Source organism: Ctenocephalides felis, unplaced genomic scaffold (assembly GCF_003426905.1).
Source record: "Ctenocephalides felis isolate EL2017-DRISC unplaced genomic scaffold, ASM342690v1 CF-g0.4_SCAFFOLD_00845, whole genome shotgun sequence".
NCBI lineage: Eukaryota > Metazoa > Arthropoda > Insecta > Siphonaptera > Pulicidae > Ctenocephalides > Ctenocephalides felis.
In genome coordinates, this window is record NW_020536999.1 from 25,816,067 (window position 1) to 25,833,105 (window position 17,039).

A 17,039-nucleotide genomic window follows, 5' to 3' on the forward strand; every position below is an offset into this window, starting at 1 on the left:
GACACTTCAAGGTAAATTATCATAAAAACAATACCTTTATAGAGTTGTTAACATTCACAGTTAGAGTAATAATACATAAACTTATGTGATACAAAATATCACATTTTCAAAATTTCTTTTGACAAAGTAAACGACCATTTGTTACAGTTTCTACATTTAATATATAACTTTACAATTCAAATATATATTATACCATCTGGTAAATTCTTACCAGAGTTTCTAGAGTAAAAAATATAAATTTTAATGAGTATACTCATATATTAACTATAATAGCCATACAATAACTATAATAAATACACTTAAAACTTGAGTATATGATAGCTTAAATAATATTTTAGATTATAAAGATTGTAAAATGCATAAATGTGCAAATATTTTTCACTATACAAACACCTAATCAAGTGCCCAGTAATTTCGGGCTTTTGCATTATAATCCTTTTGATAAGGAGTAATTGTTAAAGCCTTATATTGAGAATTCACATCCTATAAATAAAATAATTTAAATTAATAAAATGCGCAATTTAATCGAAATGTAAAATATATGATGTACAAAATTACTAGCATTGGCCTTAATACTTAAAATTTTGAAAATAATATTTGCCTGTAAAACCTTTGTTGTTGCCTAGAGATATTTCGCATTTACGCAGAAGATGAACTTTATATAATTAAATACAATTTCGATGAATAATTTATAATTATTTTTACAACATAAGCATTGTCATAATTTGCAACAAATGCTGATGCATTTAAATTTTGCATTAGCCACCATTTAACAATTCTATTTGATTCAAGGGCAAGAACATCTGCATTAAGTGTTGAGAAAATGCAAATATTGTATTTTAGTACGATATTTATAATATATGCAAATTAATATATATAGGCATATATAAGCGTGTATGGATATGTTCATACACTGTTTTTATCAGTACAAAGTATATTGTTTACAAGTTTGTTACGCAATACTTATATATACTGTAATGTCACGATCATACTTATTAGTGATAAGCAAGGTTTTATTATGTATATATATATATATATATATATATTATATATATATATGTGTGTGTGTGTATATATATTAACTAATAAACAACTAAACTTAAAAATAAATCAATATGAGTCAATCATATACTTTTATTATCCATTACCTAATTTCTTATTTATATATTTTCAACAATGCTCGATTGTTCCTCAAATTAGCATATTGACAAAAGTAAATATACTTTTTGTAAGTTCTGAGGCTTGGGGCTTACAATTGCTAAATAGTAAATTATCGCTCGAAAAAAATTTGGTACTGTGCAGAAAAACAGTTTCTTGAAACCTATACTTACAACAAATATAAAGACCCATTTGTACTTATAATGATATAATATAATTATCACAATAATTATATCCGTATCATCAATATAGTTCAATTTACCTGTGTTTATAATTTACTATTGTTTTTAGCATTCTTTTCCATTTAACAACAATCTTCTTTCGCCCAATATATGAGTAATGTTCAAAATTGTAAATATCTGGTAAAATTCCATCGCTTTGTTGGAAATCCATTCAATTCAATTCGTATTTATACAATCGATAAATAGTAGAGGAGAGGAGTTTTAAAAAACTATTCTTGGAGTTTATACTAAAATTTGGACATAAGTAGGATATAATATATACTTGTTTATATTAATTAATTAATACTATTAAATTAAATATAAATGAGGTTCTATATCTAATTAAACGGGACAATAATATCTGTTGCACTCAAATTGAACTTATAGTTCGACCCTGTTTATGCATGTAATTATGCTTCCGACTTTTGGCCCATTCGACATTGACAATGAAGATATATATATATATATATATATATATTATATATATATATATATATATATATATATATTAGATATTTATTTTTTAATCTATCGATTCTTTTGTGTTTATTGCATGTAAATTAAATATAGAATAATAAACAATGACTTTTCAAGTAAAAAAGATGTACAAGATAGAGGTTCAAAGTTATTACGTACCATAATACGTCCACAAATATTGGATTAAATTAAATTAAAAAAATATTCGTTCGAAACCAATTGATTATATTTTTGAAATACCTACCTTTTAATATATAAATCGCCTTTATAGATGATTCAATAAAAAAAATTTGAAAAACTTATATTGTACGTACGGGTACTATTGTAGACGATTGATTTTGAACACTTTTCGGACATTTTCAAGTTTCAAAAGAAATTGGCCTAAGAGAATAGACTAAATATGTAAAGTAAATGTATAAATTGAATTTACAATATACGCATCTTCTAAGATCTTTTATACATATCAATAATTTTGTATCAACATTTGTATTTATGAAACCACAACGAAGTTAGTTGTTTGTATTGTGGTTTTTATACTGTGAAGTTAGATGTGGACGTTAGTTACATTTTAAAAAGCTAAACCAAATAAAACTATTAAAAACTCGCATTTTTAATAAATTTAGCATATATAAACAAATTCAATTACAAATAAAATTACAAACAAATCCAAATGTTTTAAGATAAACAATGCTAATTTCAAAACACAGATAAAAAACATTGAATTCCTTTCCGTTGAAGTACAATGAAGTTGATGACGATGACAACTTACCTGTAACGTTTTTAAATATATTTTTGAATTTGCATATTTTCAATTAATATATACATATTATATAATTTTGTTTGAAATATAATAATGCAAGCCACCAATTTAAAATTTTACACGTGAACTAACAATAAGCGAATACCTTCTAGCCAAAGCAGGGGTATTTCTTTATTTATAATTTCTCTCTAATATATTGATTATTGATTAATATAATTTATAAATTAATGTAACATGCACAAGTTACAACTATGCTCAATAATATATAATTCAGAATGCATTATTACTACAAGTTGTACAAACTGTAATAATAATGTGTAGATGTAAATTTACATAATAAATGCTCTGAACTTCAAAACAATTTAGAAAAAATATATAACTTATAATAAATTGTAATAATATTCACCTAATAGGTGTAATAAATACATGCAAATATATAATAGGATTATAACAGAAAAACCTACTAATAATGATATTAAACTGAAAAATTCATTTAAAATACATAAATTTGTTAAATGTGGCGCAAACTGCAAAGGATAAAAATAGAACTAGGTTTTGTTAATATTAAAATACATACAATAAGCAATAAACATATAGAAAACAGTCTTGATTTAATTACTTTTGGGTACCATATGCGTTTTCGGTTAAACGATGATATTTTCGTAACAAAACCACGAAGGAAGACATTTATTTCGCAAGACTGGCCACGATTTTTGCTTCCAAACGAAACATTTCATTTCAGTTCAAATCGAAATGATGTTCTGACGAGTGGTCTGTGCCAAAATGATGTGGAATAGCTAAAATAATATGAAATGAACTTGGAAAAGTGATACTTGTGCAAAAATTGATATATTCGTGGGTAATAGAAGTTTTAGTTTAAATAAATGCACGTCATGTAAATAAAATATATAGAACTATGAATAGAATTTGAGTGTTATAGACTTATATGTAAAGTCCTGTTTTTAAGAATTCAAGTATATAAACTGTTTTTAAATGATAAAAAGCGCAAAAAAACAAATGTTATTAGATTGCATAAATATCCTCATAAATATCCTCAAACACAGTTTTTACTACTGTTTAGTTATTTAGTTTTTTTATACTGTGAAACTCATGTTTATATTATTTCTATTCTTTGTGAAAAAACTTGATACACTTGAACGTTGTACAAAACCATTTGTAAAATATAAACTCGCCTTTTAAATTTAAATCAAAGAAATGTTAAAAAGTGATAACTTTTAATCTATATATATATATATATATATATATATATAATTTTAGAACTCTCTGTTATATATGCTTTAGCTTTGGCAAATGTGGATTTATATTTATAGACTTTGAAATCCAAATCATGTCCTATATATAATATTAAGTTGAATAATTTACGTAAAGTGTTCCATCCATCACGCAACACATAAAAATAATATTTATTAATCATTTGTATAATTTTAACAATTTAAAAATAGAGTTTAAATATTACATTCCAAAATTACAGCATCGTACAGGCGGAGTTCTGGCAATAACTACCGAAGAAATTTTAACAGTCATGACAATTTTATTATTTATTATTATTATTATATATTATATATATATATATATATATATATATATATACATTTAATTCATAACTTCATGTTTTGTATAAAATATCACAAGTAATTTCATAAGTGAAATCTTTGTCCAAACATATTTCATAAACAAAGTCAACAAAGTTATTTCAAAGAAATGTCGCATAATAATGTATTAACACTTTGAATTAGCGTGTAGACGACATGCAAACTTATTACACACACTTAATATATATATATATATATATATATATATATTATATATATATAAATTATTTCAATTTAATGCTTACCTATTTTCTTATTCAGGGTGCCCAGATGAAAGGGTGACAACCCCGTGTCCGCCGTCTCCGCCCCCGATTCCGCTGCAGACTTATCTTTGGAGGACGTTAGAAGGGAACGAAAAAAAGGGGGCTACCCTTGGACGCACTTCGTTAAGAGGCCTTTCGATCCTGATGCTCCACAGGTAAAATATTAAAACATTTTTAAACAAAATATGTTATATGACTTACACTCACTCGATGGGAAAATTCTGGTATTCTATGATATGATTATTCTTTTCCCAGGAAATTTTGGAGTACGACCGGTCCCCAGGCAGTAAACGTAAATACGGAAGCCTAGATGTTCAGGAACTAGAAGAGTCTCCGAGTGTCACTAGAAGAAGAAGAGCGGCATCCGCTGGAGAGTCTTTGGGAAACGAAACCAGACTTAACGGTGATACCAACACAGGAGTAAATCAGTATCTATAGAAGAACAAATACCGAGTACCAGTAATGCATCGCCTAAAAGCATTTTAAAAAATCGCCCAAAAAAAATTGAACTACCTGCTGCATTGAAAAGGGGCGCTGATAGAGACTCGCCAAAGGATTCCGAATGTTGTCACCCGTTCGTGGATAAGTTAAAGACTATAGCGGACAAGAATATTTTGAAGTCTCCAAGAGCTATGAAAAAGTTATTGAGACCAAGTCCCAAAAACAGCAAGAAACATGCGGATCCCCTGCAGGAGATTGTCACTCTGGACGAATCGCCTTCTGCAGAAAGGAGAAAACGTGAGACGGAGAAAATATTTGAAAAGTGTTCGCCCAAAAGAAAGGATAGCAAAAAGTTCAAGGATCACATATACGAAAGTATAGAGGACTTACCAAATAAAAGTCTAACAGAATCAGTTTCTGAGAAAGAACTGAACGCCATCGCCAAATCTTTATCGGAAGCCGAAGACATCGGCAGAGTCACCGACGATCTCATAGCCCGTGACAGCTTGACTCGATCCTTAGATCAGTACCTCAAGGAAGAGCTTATGAGCGCCGAAGACCAGGCCATGATCGACTCCAAGAACGAAATCTTGCAAGACATCCTGAAAAGAATAGCTGATGAGAACCAAGCACAAGCACCTTTGTCCAAAATGGATTCCGAGGAGGAAGAAAAAGCCAAACTGGTCAAGCAAATGCCAATACCTGAAAAGGATGAGGAAATGGAAAATTTAGACGGCGATAAATGTCTAGTCATCGATATTACGGAAACTGTAGAAGAAGAAATTGTTGATTTTATTGTAATGCCAGATGAGGATCAGGACATTGGCGAACTTTCGGAAAAAGGCGAGGTGTTCGATTCCGGTAAATATGAAGAAGAGAAGAAGAAAGTTTCTCAGGATAAAGAGTCGCTCTCGGATAGCGGCGAGAAAGATGAGCAGTTGGATGCCAAAAGCCGTAGATCAAAATTCAGGTCAGTAGAAAAAATATTCAAAAATGCACACGAAAGTGTTCTCATAAGTTCTTTTATAACTTGATATTTTATTTCTATTATAAATCTATTAATAAAATAATATAGATGTAATAAATTTATCACATCTAAATTACACGTCTGTAGTATAAACAATGCGCTTTGTAAAACATTTTATTAACATAAATGAACATTTCTGAAGATTTTTATAAAAATATGCCAAATTTTGTTTATAAAACTTATTGAGATTAGTCTTATAATAGACATATTATGGAATAACATATGTATATATATATATATATATATATATATATATATATATATATAATCGAATATATATTTTCGAATTTAATCAAACCGATGGCAAGCGATATTTTTTAATCATTACAAATATCTCGTCATACATTGAAACTATCAATTTTGTATATTCTTGGCATAAGTATCTGAGGTAATAATAGATTTCCAGTTAGTGCAAAATATGTTCCTGCGCGGATATAAATACATAGGCATTAACGCATTAACGCATACATCTGAATAATCTGAGGCTCCATCAAAACAAATATAAACCGTCTACATAATATTATTGGCATCGAAAGACTAGATATGTTATTTTGGTCGCAAGCCGGTCTGTCCTGCGCCTTTCGACAAATCTTTCGCAGTGCACGGCTGACGATCGTGTCACCTAGTAAATTAGTAATATTTTTAAGTTATTTTTGTTAATATCGAACGAAAAGGTTTCGAAAGACATACGATCGGTTTTTGTAAAATTATATATAAATTACAAGTCCTGGTGTCACTAGATACAAATTCAATATGTCCGCAAATCGTGCAAACGCGTCGCCCTTCGTCTTGTTTACATAATACATGTCCGACAAAATTATATTTTGTAAAATGTTTCAAACGTTCTCATAATTGTGCAGATTTTATTTTTAAATATAATATTTGAAGTGAAAAAGAAATTTTGTTCACCAGCGTATTTTTTTGTTATGTTGGTTGCGTGATTGTGCAGTGATGTGTGAAAATTTTTGCTGTGTATCTATATAAAAAAAAATAACTACGCTCAAATTTATTATATAATTCAAGGTTAAGTGAAGTTGAATCCAAAATGTATAAATTAATTACAAAAGTGTAGTTATACAAAATGAGTGCACGTTGGAGATCAGCCTCTCTCGGTTCCCAACCGATTCAAAGACCAAAAGAGAGATCCCGGGCAGGAAGTGCAGCTCCCGTAACACCAGAAGTAAGATGTGCCTGCCAATTTTTTCAAAGTGATTCTTTACTTCCCGATAGAATTAATCCCGTAGGCTCCAGATCATCTTCTAGAGCTGACAAATCCGTAGAATATTACAAATCAGATTACAATCAAGATGTATCAATGGACATGGATGTTGACACGATGGGAACTCCTCTACAAAAACAAGTACTGTCGACAGAGTCATCTTTGCGTGATTTTATTAAAAAATTAGAAGAAAAATCTGGTGATGTAACTGATGATAAAGTGTATGACTTGGATCAAGAATTGTCTGTGCCGGAGATACAAATAGAATTCGATAACAGATCTGAGTCCAAACTACGTTTTGATGAATTTATTCAGCAAAAATTAAAACAAGAAGAAGAAGCTAAAAAATCGTCTGAAAAACCACCTCAACTCTTCGTGTCACGACTAAGAGATCGCTCCAAAGACGTTTACATCCCTCCACAAAGATCGAGCACCGAGGAGAGTTTCATCGATGACTTAGACTATTTGGATGAGCCAAAACTGAAACGAAAAACACAATCCTTCAGAACTTTTTTCCAAAAATCACCCAAAGACCGACCAACATCGAAATCACTAAAACATCGTCCCAGGTCTCGAAACAGACGTCAGAGAAAACAGTCATTTAAATCTTGGCTTCAAAAATCGGCAGACCATGAAGAAGGTCCCAAAGAACAAAATATTTCTGAAAAAAGAAAACGTTCCTCTTCAATCACAAAATGGTTGCAAAAAACTGAAAAGAAGGCATACGATTTAGATAAGCCTATTGATCAAACTAATCAGTTGGTAAATATTGATCAAACAAAGAACAAGAATACCTCTTGGTTTAACAAAAATAAAAATCCAGAAAATCAAAAGGATACTTTTGAAGATCAAATAGAAAATACTGATGAAACCAGGAGCAGAAAAACATCTTGGTTTAGCAAAAATAAGGAGCCAGGTGATCACAAAAATATAGTTGATGACCAAATGGAGACTACTGATAGTAACAAGAGTAGAAAAACGTCTTGGTTTGGTAGAAATAAAGACCCAGACAATCAAAAAAATATCATTGAAAACAAAATAGAAAATACTGATGAATTAAAAAATAATAAAACATCTTGGTTTAATAAAAATAAAGATCAAAATCAAAAGAATGCGGTTGAAGATCAAGCAAAAAATAATGATGAAACAAGGACTAGGAAAACTTCTTGGTTCAATAAACATAAAGATCCAGAACCTCAAGCAATTACTAATGAGGATCATCTAAATGCGACATCAGATAATGATATAAATAAAACAACATTATTTCAAAATTTGTCCTTCAAAAAGGAACAACCGGAATCAAAACACATGGTGGAAAATAATATAACACGAACAATTCCTCAAATAAATATAACCGATGATGGTGATAAAAGTATTGACACCAAGAAAACTGGCACATTCAAAAACTTGTTTCATAAGAAAGAAATACATGATACTGGTGTTGGCGTAGAAGTAACATCATTTGATGCTAAATCAGAAGATACGAAATCTGCATCTATAAAAAGGATATTCGCCATAAGCGGAGATTCTGCAGATAAAACTTCAGATCCTAATGTAGCAGCAAACCTGCATACTAATAAACCAGTGAATTTGAAAAGGATTTTCTCTAAAACCAAAGATTCCATAAGTACAGATAAAAAAATATCAGATAAGGATACAGAGATTTCAAAACCATCTCAATTTACGTCCTGGTTTCACAGGAAAGATGAAATCCAGATGATATCTGACAATGCTGAAAACAACAATCCTGAGGCATCTTCAACTATAAATACTGATGATAACAAAGACAGCGAGGAAAAACTAAATGCATTTAAAAAGTGGTTTAATAAAAAGCAAGAACCCGCTAATGATTTTACCAACGATGAAGAACCTACTAAGAACGTAACAGAAGAACCGATTACAAATAACGATCCAGAGAATACAAAATTCAAAACCTTGTTCCGCAAACCAAGTCCACAACCGGGATTCAATTCAGATGAGTTGAATAAAAACCAAGATGTAAAACCAGTCCTCACAAGGCCCCAATCCTTGGAACGTCCTGGAACCAGACAGTATTCTCAGCACCGATCCAGAGCCGATGACAGGCCTGTACACAAACTTATGGAGCACTACGACAGACCTGAAATCAGGAGAGCCGTTATGGTATCTCCCAAAAGGCAAATTCCGGCACCGGCTGCTCCTATTTATATTTCCGGCGATGGAAATGATGAATACGAAGCAAACGCTCGGTAAAAAGATTAAATAAAAATTACTTATTTAATATAAATAAAATATTGGGGTGATTTGAACAAAATTAAATAATCATCAATATGATCAATATCATAATGTCCTAGGGTAACTTGGTATTATAAAGTCGTTGAATAAAGATTCTGAGCGTTTTAAAAGTGTATTTAATCCTTTTAGAGTTTTGTTGCAGATCTTGAGCCATTTTAATGGTATAACGAATAAACTCGTTCAAAATTTAATGATCTACAACTTTTACTAACAAAGTTTAGCACGGCCTACTGACCTTAGATCAATACCGTCAACTCCAAAAACATATTTGAAAACTGCAATAAAACATAGATATATTTGTTAACTAATAAGCAAGAATTGTAAATAATTTGACAAAATTAAAAATTGTAATTAATAGTCAGTTTATTAATTAATTAATAAACTGACCTAGATCACTTTGATCTACTCATAAATACAATAAAGGATAAATAGTACTGCACACTTCAAATAACATTAATAATATTAGTGTCATTAAGATATGAATCGTTTAGAATTTGAATTTTGAATTTTTTTTTATTTTGTGCTTCATTGTGGATGAATGAAGAAGCATTACTCTTAAAAACTATTCTATTTTATACTAACACCTAACACATTTATATCTTGATCAATTTTATTAATTTTTAGTAAATGACAAATATAAAACGACTTTTAAATTGCTTTACCCTGATATTAATTTTTCGAATAATATATTTTATTTTGTGTTTACAGCGATCACGAATATGAATCCATCGGCGACCCAGACTCGGAAGCCGGCCCAAAACCGACGTCAGCGGAGTCTAATCAGAATCAAATCGAGCATGAGACTTCGAGCTCGGTCCCATTTCAAGAACCTTCACACCTTGATGAACACATTGAATCCGATAGAGAGTTGACCGTGGCAGAAATGCAACAACAAATAGAGGATAAGTATTTCAAAAAAGTTGATGACACGTTAGTCATGCCCACGACGCAAGCTGATGCGCCCGAAATGCTAGAAGAAGATGAAGCAAAGGCTCCGACGAGGACAGTCGGTGAAAGGAGTAGAGACATGCAGCGTAGGTTTAAAAATCAAGCAGGCAAATTGAAAACTAAATTCAAAGGCATGAAAAAACCCACGTTTACTATGCCGGCACGTAAGAAACCTAGAATTAGCGATGAAACGACAACAGAATCATCCGACCAACCCAAACCAAAATTATCACCAATGCGAAATTAACGATGCCCGATTTTAAAATGCCAGATCGCCCTAAAATTTCGATGCCAGACTTTAAGATGCCGGAACGTCCAAAGATTTCGATGCCACAGTTCAAAATGCCAGATAAATCCAGATTTAAAATGCCCGAAAGACCACACATGCCGGACTTTAAGATGCCGGATAGACCTAAGATGCCCGATTTTAAAATGCCAGATTTTAAAATGCCCGAGATGCCCGATTTTAAATTACCGAACTTGAAAAGACACAACTCGATGAAAGAACCCCCGACAAGCAGCGAGTCTACAGCAGAGGACCCGAAAAAACGTATAGTGTTTGATTTTAAAACGTATCCGAGAATTTTCACAAAGAAACAACGCGATCAGGAATACCACACATCATCCCCAAAAGAAGAGAGAGTCATTGAAAGTTCTACTGTTCCCAGAGCTGCGGCCAGGAAAAAAGGCCCTGTGGGGGCGCGTTGGGTCAATCGCTTCACCGATATTAAATTTGTCGATGACGGCGACACGAAACGCGGAGACTTCGAGGACCGCCTTCATCGCTTGGACGAAGACTACAAACAGATGCAGCAGGAACAAGAATTCGATGATATTCATCCAGATTCGTTCAACGAATCCAGTGAAGATTACTCCGGGCACCAGAATCGTTACTGGGCCGACGAAGTGGACAGCACCAGGCCTGAATTTAATTACGGTGTTAAGGTTGATGGACAAGAAACACCTTCGTCAAATATGGAAGAGCGTGGATCGTCCGGGGAGTCGTACGAGAAGCGTAGAGTAGGCGTGCTGGAAGAAATAGATGCCGATGAGTTTTTTTTGAGGCAACGAGGAATTTCGCAAGATGATATCGAAGTCGGTAAGTATCTCAGCTCGGAAATAAGAGATGCGTTTAAGACTCCAGTCAACGCTTTGGAGCAGGTCGGTTCCTATAATGGCTACGAAGAACGCGATTTAGATATGAATGATTATAGTGCTTCGCGTGACGTCGATGAAGGCGAAGACCTAGATATGGAGGTATCCTTGACGCCCTTGAAGCCTGAACGAACACGATCATTGCGCCGGCAGAAACCTCACATTGAAGATATTAATAGAGATGAGGAAGTTTTTAATGGTTTCAACACTTTTCCACCGAACAAACCTAGAAGGCAAAAGAAAGGTAAAAAATACTTGGAGGACAATGAACGTCCTGTGTACAACGTTGACAAAGAATTCAACGATGAAAACGACAGGAATGTTCTCAATAGAGACAATATCAACAATTTCGAGAGCTTACTTTACGAAAATCAAATGATGGAAGGAAAAACGCAACCTGACATCATGGTAGTGCACGATGTATTGCTTAATGATATTAACAGAAGAATGTATGAGAACGACGATTTTGAAATAGGCGATAATGCTTACGAAAATGAGGAAAATATTAAGAATTTATTGATGGAGCAACAGGGACCTCCGCCGCGAGCTCCTAGAAGAAAACGTAAACGAAGCTTGAGGGATGTTAGTGCTTCTTCGGAACCCGGTTCAATTATAAACGCTCAATTTCAAGACGATTGGCCAAGTTTATCACAATTGCCTGCTGACATCGACGACGAGGTATATATAGGCACATAATATTATATTTTGATTATCAGTTATCGAATGCATTTTTTCCAGGTCATAGTCCATCGAGTTCAGCACGAATATATTATACCTCTAGCCGAATCGGAACAATTTCCAAGCCCCACCCCTCCTCGTCGTACCAGATCCAGATCACTTACGTCCAGAGCCACCACCGCTCCTGATGAAGACAGAACTTCACACGGAGCAGAATCTTTAGTTTCAGACAACGACAAGGACTTATCAAGAAACATTTTGGATTTGCAAGACGCTTCAGGATATGCAGTTGTCAAACGCACGCCTTCAGTGCCAAAGAGGAGAAAGCGGTTTTCAAAGTCGGCGGAGACTAGACCTAGTTATCATTCTACACCCAGAATGAAAGAACCTCCCCCCAGGCCACCACCGAGGAGACAATCTGTACCGGATTTGAGAGCCGATTCTCTAGACGCCACACAGTATGAAGAAGTTGAAAATGATAAATTGATGATTGAGGATTTGAATTCTGGTGATGTTTTGAATAAAATGAAAGATAGACCATTACCTGCTCCTCCACGACCTCCGAGAGCAGCAAAAAGAAAAAAGAAGCCCAAACAAGATAACTTTGATGGTATCGACAGCATATCACCTTTACAAAAAGAACCAGAACATGAGTTAGGTTCAATTGATAACTTGGAGGATGAACTCTTACATCGACGGATGATACAAGACATTGCTAATAGAATGGTGAATGATGTTATAGAAAATGCTGAAATGCAAGTAGAACAAGCAGGTATCGATGAACATGAAATGTGGACACAGACTGATCCTTTACCTGATTGTTTTGTATGCGAAGATGATGGCATTCAACCTGATGAAGTTATATTAAAAGACGTTTGGAAAGACAAAATAGCATTACAAGACATTAATAATTTCTCTACCATCGAAAGGAATAAAGATGACTCGAGAACACATAAAGAAGATTCCAGTAGATCTTCACTGGATCCTTCTGATGTGGAACGAGCGCGTAAAATAGCTGACTCTGATAGTTTAACACGAGGCCTTCGTAGATTCAGAGAATCTTCTAGACAGCGAACATTTTCGAGTTCTAGAACGCCGTCAGAAAGAGCCATGTCTGAACACGCTTTATTGTTAGAACGAACTCTAGTCACACCGACAAAAGCTGAGGACACTGATTTATTAATGACGGAAGCTAAATTGCTTGTTCAACCTGTAGATGATGAATTAGATATTGATGATTTATTAGAAGAAAAAGCAAGAGAGGAGAAAAGGAAGCAAATGCATTTACAAACTGCAGAGGAAGAAGCTGTAGCCCAAATTCCAAATATAAAAGATATTTGTTTGCAAGAGACTGAAGCCATTTGTGAACTCGAAATTGTAGACGAACCACCTGTACCTATGAAAAGACATGCTAGTTTGAAAAAATCTAGATCGATCCCCACACAAGAAACAGAACCCGAGCAAAAACTATCTGCAAGTGCAGAAGTAGATATAGCATTAATTAGAAGACAGCAAGATGTCCCAGTGGCATCCGCACCTACGTCAGATGTCGAGATATTAAAGACAAACCGTCTACAAGTTTCAAATTTGGATGTAGAGAATTTGAATGTGTCGCAACTCCAAGCAAACTCAATAAAAGTTTCAGAAGTGGATGGTGTAGCAATGCAAGTAAAAGAACTCAATTCCAAGTCAGGTAATTTAGTAGTTACTGGTATTGACATAGCTCCTACAATAATACAAGAAATAATAGGCAGGCTGACTCCTACCAATATGCACAATACAGCCCAAATTTCAACGCAAACAGATGAACCTTACGAGTCATCTAAAAAGCAACCAGAAAGTGTTCAAGAACATCTTGGTTTTCCACCGACTGCAATACAAATCGATCCAAGTCTTTACTTTAACCAAAATCCTTACATGCAACAAAGCTTATACTATCCTCATCCAGGATCTGTGCCACCGGCATCTTTTTACACTTTGAGACCACCAGATTTCTCAGAAGAAGAAGTTCAACAAGTCCAGCTCCCTAAACAGACACGAAGGAGACATGCACCTAAAAAAGAGTCTACATCTGAGGAAGAGCAACAAGAGACTGTGACAAGACACAGAAGAATGGGAACAAGGTCACCAGAGCCATCAATTCAAGAGATAACTGGGCAGCTGGTACAAGCATGCAGTAATTCAGTGCAAAGAAATGCTCGTCAAATTTGGAATGCTATTAAAACAAAAACAAACACAGAAGAAAGAAAGCGAGAAATTCAAATAGCTTTGATTGTCTTACTTGTATTCACAGCCGGATTGATAATGATTGCTCTGAGTGATAACAAAACTGTCCATCACCATCACTGGGAATTTTTTAATCCTCCTACATCTGATAAAAATGCCTAAAGTTTTATTTAGGCTTAAACAAGTATTTAATTTATTTGCTGATTGTGAACGTGTTGAATTTTTGCTTTTATATATTAAATAACATGTCTTAATCATTTCAATGTCATATATAGACATTTATTTATAATTCAGGTGTATCTTTTCATTTTACAATTTTGGTAAATATAAATATTTAGGCCTGAATTCTTTCTTTATACAAATATTATACTATTTATGTATAAACCTATATCATACCTTGGCAAAATAAATGATTTTTCTCACAAAAAATTAAGTTATCACAATTAAAACATTAAAAACAATGTTTTAATCAAATATATCCATAGATTCGTAAGTAACAATCTCTCTTGTGTCCTTGTGACTACCTTTTTGTGATTGATTGGCAGCTACAACAAATAAATTAAAAATAATTTAAATTAAGATCATACTATGGATATTCATGATTTGTTTGCATACCTAAAGTAGCCCATGCTGCTGAAGACGTGGCATCATTTATTGGTTCAATTTGAGGTTGTCTTCGTGCTAGTGAAACTTTTAAATCAATACCACCCACTTTTGCATTATCTAACTAAAATAATAATATATCATTTTTATTTTGTAATTTCTTAATTTCATGAATAACATTTGTTTATTTGTTATTTACCTCTTTAATAGCTCGTTCTGCAGATTCCACTTTATCAAATGTCACAAAACCACGACTAAAACATAAAAATAAATAATGTTATTGCTAGCCAGAGTTTACACATTAGATAAGATAGCAGATGCTTTTGCCAGATCAAATTCCATTCATTATTAAACTTACTGTTTTTCAATCTCCATTGAAATATAAAGTATATTCCCAAATTCGCTAAAATTCTTTTGCAAAAATTCTTGTGTTACTTGATAGCCGGATACATAAACAGTATTTCCTGTCCTCTTTGCAGTATTTTGAGAAGCATTTTGTACAGTTGAAGTAATCACATTACTGCTAACTGTTGGAGTACTTCCAACAGCAGCAGAGTCTTTTAAACCACGCTCATCCTTGTCACGCTCAGATACAAAGTGGTCATATAGATTTTTGGCTCTAGAAAAGATATGATATATATATATATATATATATATATATATATATATAATAATCATTTATTCTTGACAGTTCAATATTTACCTTGGAGTAGCTTTATCACTGAATTCATTTATGTTATTTGTATCAATATTAGACTGGAATGGCTGATATGAACTAACTTTTTCTGGTTGTATTCTCTTTCTCTCTTGACCTGTATATACATCAAAATATATGAAAACTTCATTCATATCAATATATATTATCTATCTAATAATAACCTCTCGGTCTTTTAAATATTAATTGTGCAGGTTTTTGACTGGGTTTGGGAATTGCAGGTATAGCTCCACTTTTTATTAATTTCCTAGCAACCTCTTTAGCATCTCTTGCATCTGCCGGTCTTTTTGGTAACACAGGTTTTTCAGGTTCAGGTTTAGGAGCTTTTAAAGCTTGTAAAGCTTTTTTCTATAAATGTTATGCAATATTTAATTGAGATCAAAATATAAGCTTATCAAATACATAAACTTATGAAGGACAAAATATAAATGATTAAACTTAGTTCATCTCTAATACAAAATTATATTTATATCAACTGTCTGTTATTTAAAATGAAAAATATCTCATTGTTTAAATAAATTAATATTACTTAAGAAATTTATGGTTTGATCTCATAATAATTTACCTTTTTCTTCAATTTTTGATATTTTGCTTGTAGCATATGCTCTTCTTCAGTAAGATTGGATGGAAAATGTATGTAAACAGTCTTCATATTATATAATATTAATTAAAATTAATATTTATCTACCTTTTTCTTATTTTTTTCTATTTATTATATTTTTCTGCATTCGTACCCTAAGTTTGACACTCGTGTTAAATAATTGAACTTATCTGCAAAAATCAGGGCATGAAACCGTGAAAATGTATAATGCTGCGTCCCCACTGCACGAATCCGTGCGGCGAATCCTGTTCGCGACGCACGCATGCGTTGGCTCTTGTGCGCGACGCACACTGCGAGCAATTTGATACATTTGAAATTTTTAGGATTTCATAATATTTTTTTTCTTGATACAGTTCAATTATAAGAAGTGTAAAGAAGTATAACATCTTCTCTACGCATATCCATTTTCAAAATTGAGGATACGATGAAATATCTTAATGCCTTCACTTGAAACTTGAACTTATACCGTAGCACAGATCAACGTTTACGTACAAGTTCAAAGAAATAACGTATACGGATACAGAGGCAGGCTGACCAACAATTATCAGTTTTGAATAAAAATTATTACGTCTGTTCTAAATATAAATACTTATCAGAAAAGACTTTGAGCAAAAATTCAGTCTGCATATTAATAAGATTTTAAATGATATTTAGCGTAAT

At 32.7% G+C, this 17,039-nt stretch overlaps 2 protein-coding genes across 3 annotated transcripts in view; one reads left to right on the forward strand and one right to left on the reverse strand.

Moving 5' to 3' along the window:
• The window catches only part of LOC113381054, a 27,499-nt gene extending 12,807 nt beyond the window's left edge, over nt 1–14,692 (forward strand). The window contains 6 exon segments of the mRNA XM_026620048.1: nt 4,507–4,647; nt 4,748–4,866; nt 4,908–5,903; nt 10,162–10,604; nt 10,607–12,234; nt 12,295–14,692. Coding sequence (XP_026475833.1) covers nt 4,507–4,647; nt 4,748–4,866; nt 4,908–5,903; nt 10,162–10,604; nt 10,607–12,234; nt 12,295–14,622 — 5,655 coding nt within the window. The 3' untranslated portion in view covers nt 14,623–14,692.
• LOC113372719 (negative elongation factor E) lies at nt 6,462–16,518 on the reverse strand. Of its 2 annotated transcripts, XR_003366792.1 has the most exons (8): nt 16,344–16,518; nt 15,943–16,126; nt 15,767–15,875; nt 15,422–15,682; nt 15,263–15,317; nt 15,076–15,187; nt 14,857–15,005; nt 6,462–6,582 (listed from the first exon to the last, which is right to left on the reverse strand). XR_003366792.1 is itself a non-coding variant. In XM_026613070.1 (7 exons), exons 1-7 carry the CDS (start codon nt 16,428–16,430, stop codon nt 14,926–14,928), a joined length of 888 nt encoding a protein of 295 aa, XP_026468855.1. In that variant the 5' UTR covers nt 16,431–16,518; the 3' UTR covers nt 14,796–14,925. The 2 variants fall into 2 exon arrangements, 1 of the variants encoding a protein (XP_026468855.1); XM_026613070.1 differs by lacking the exon at nt 6,462–6,582 and having other exon boundaries at nt 14,796–15,005.
• Nucleotides 16,519–17,039: the final 521 nt, after the last annotated feature.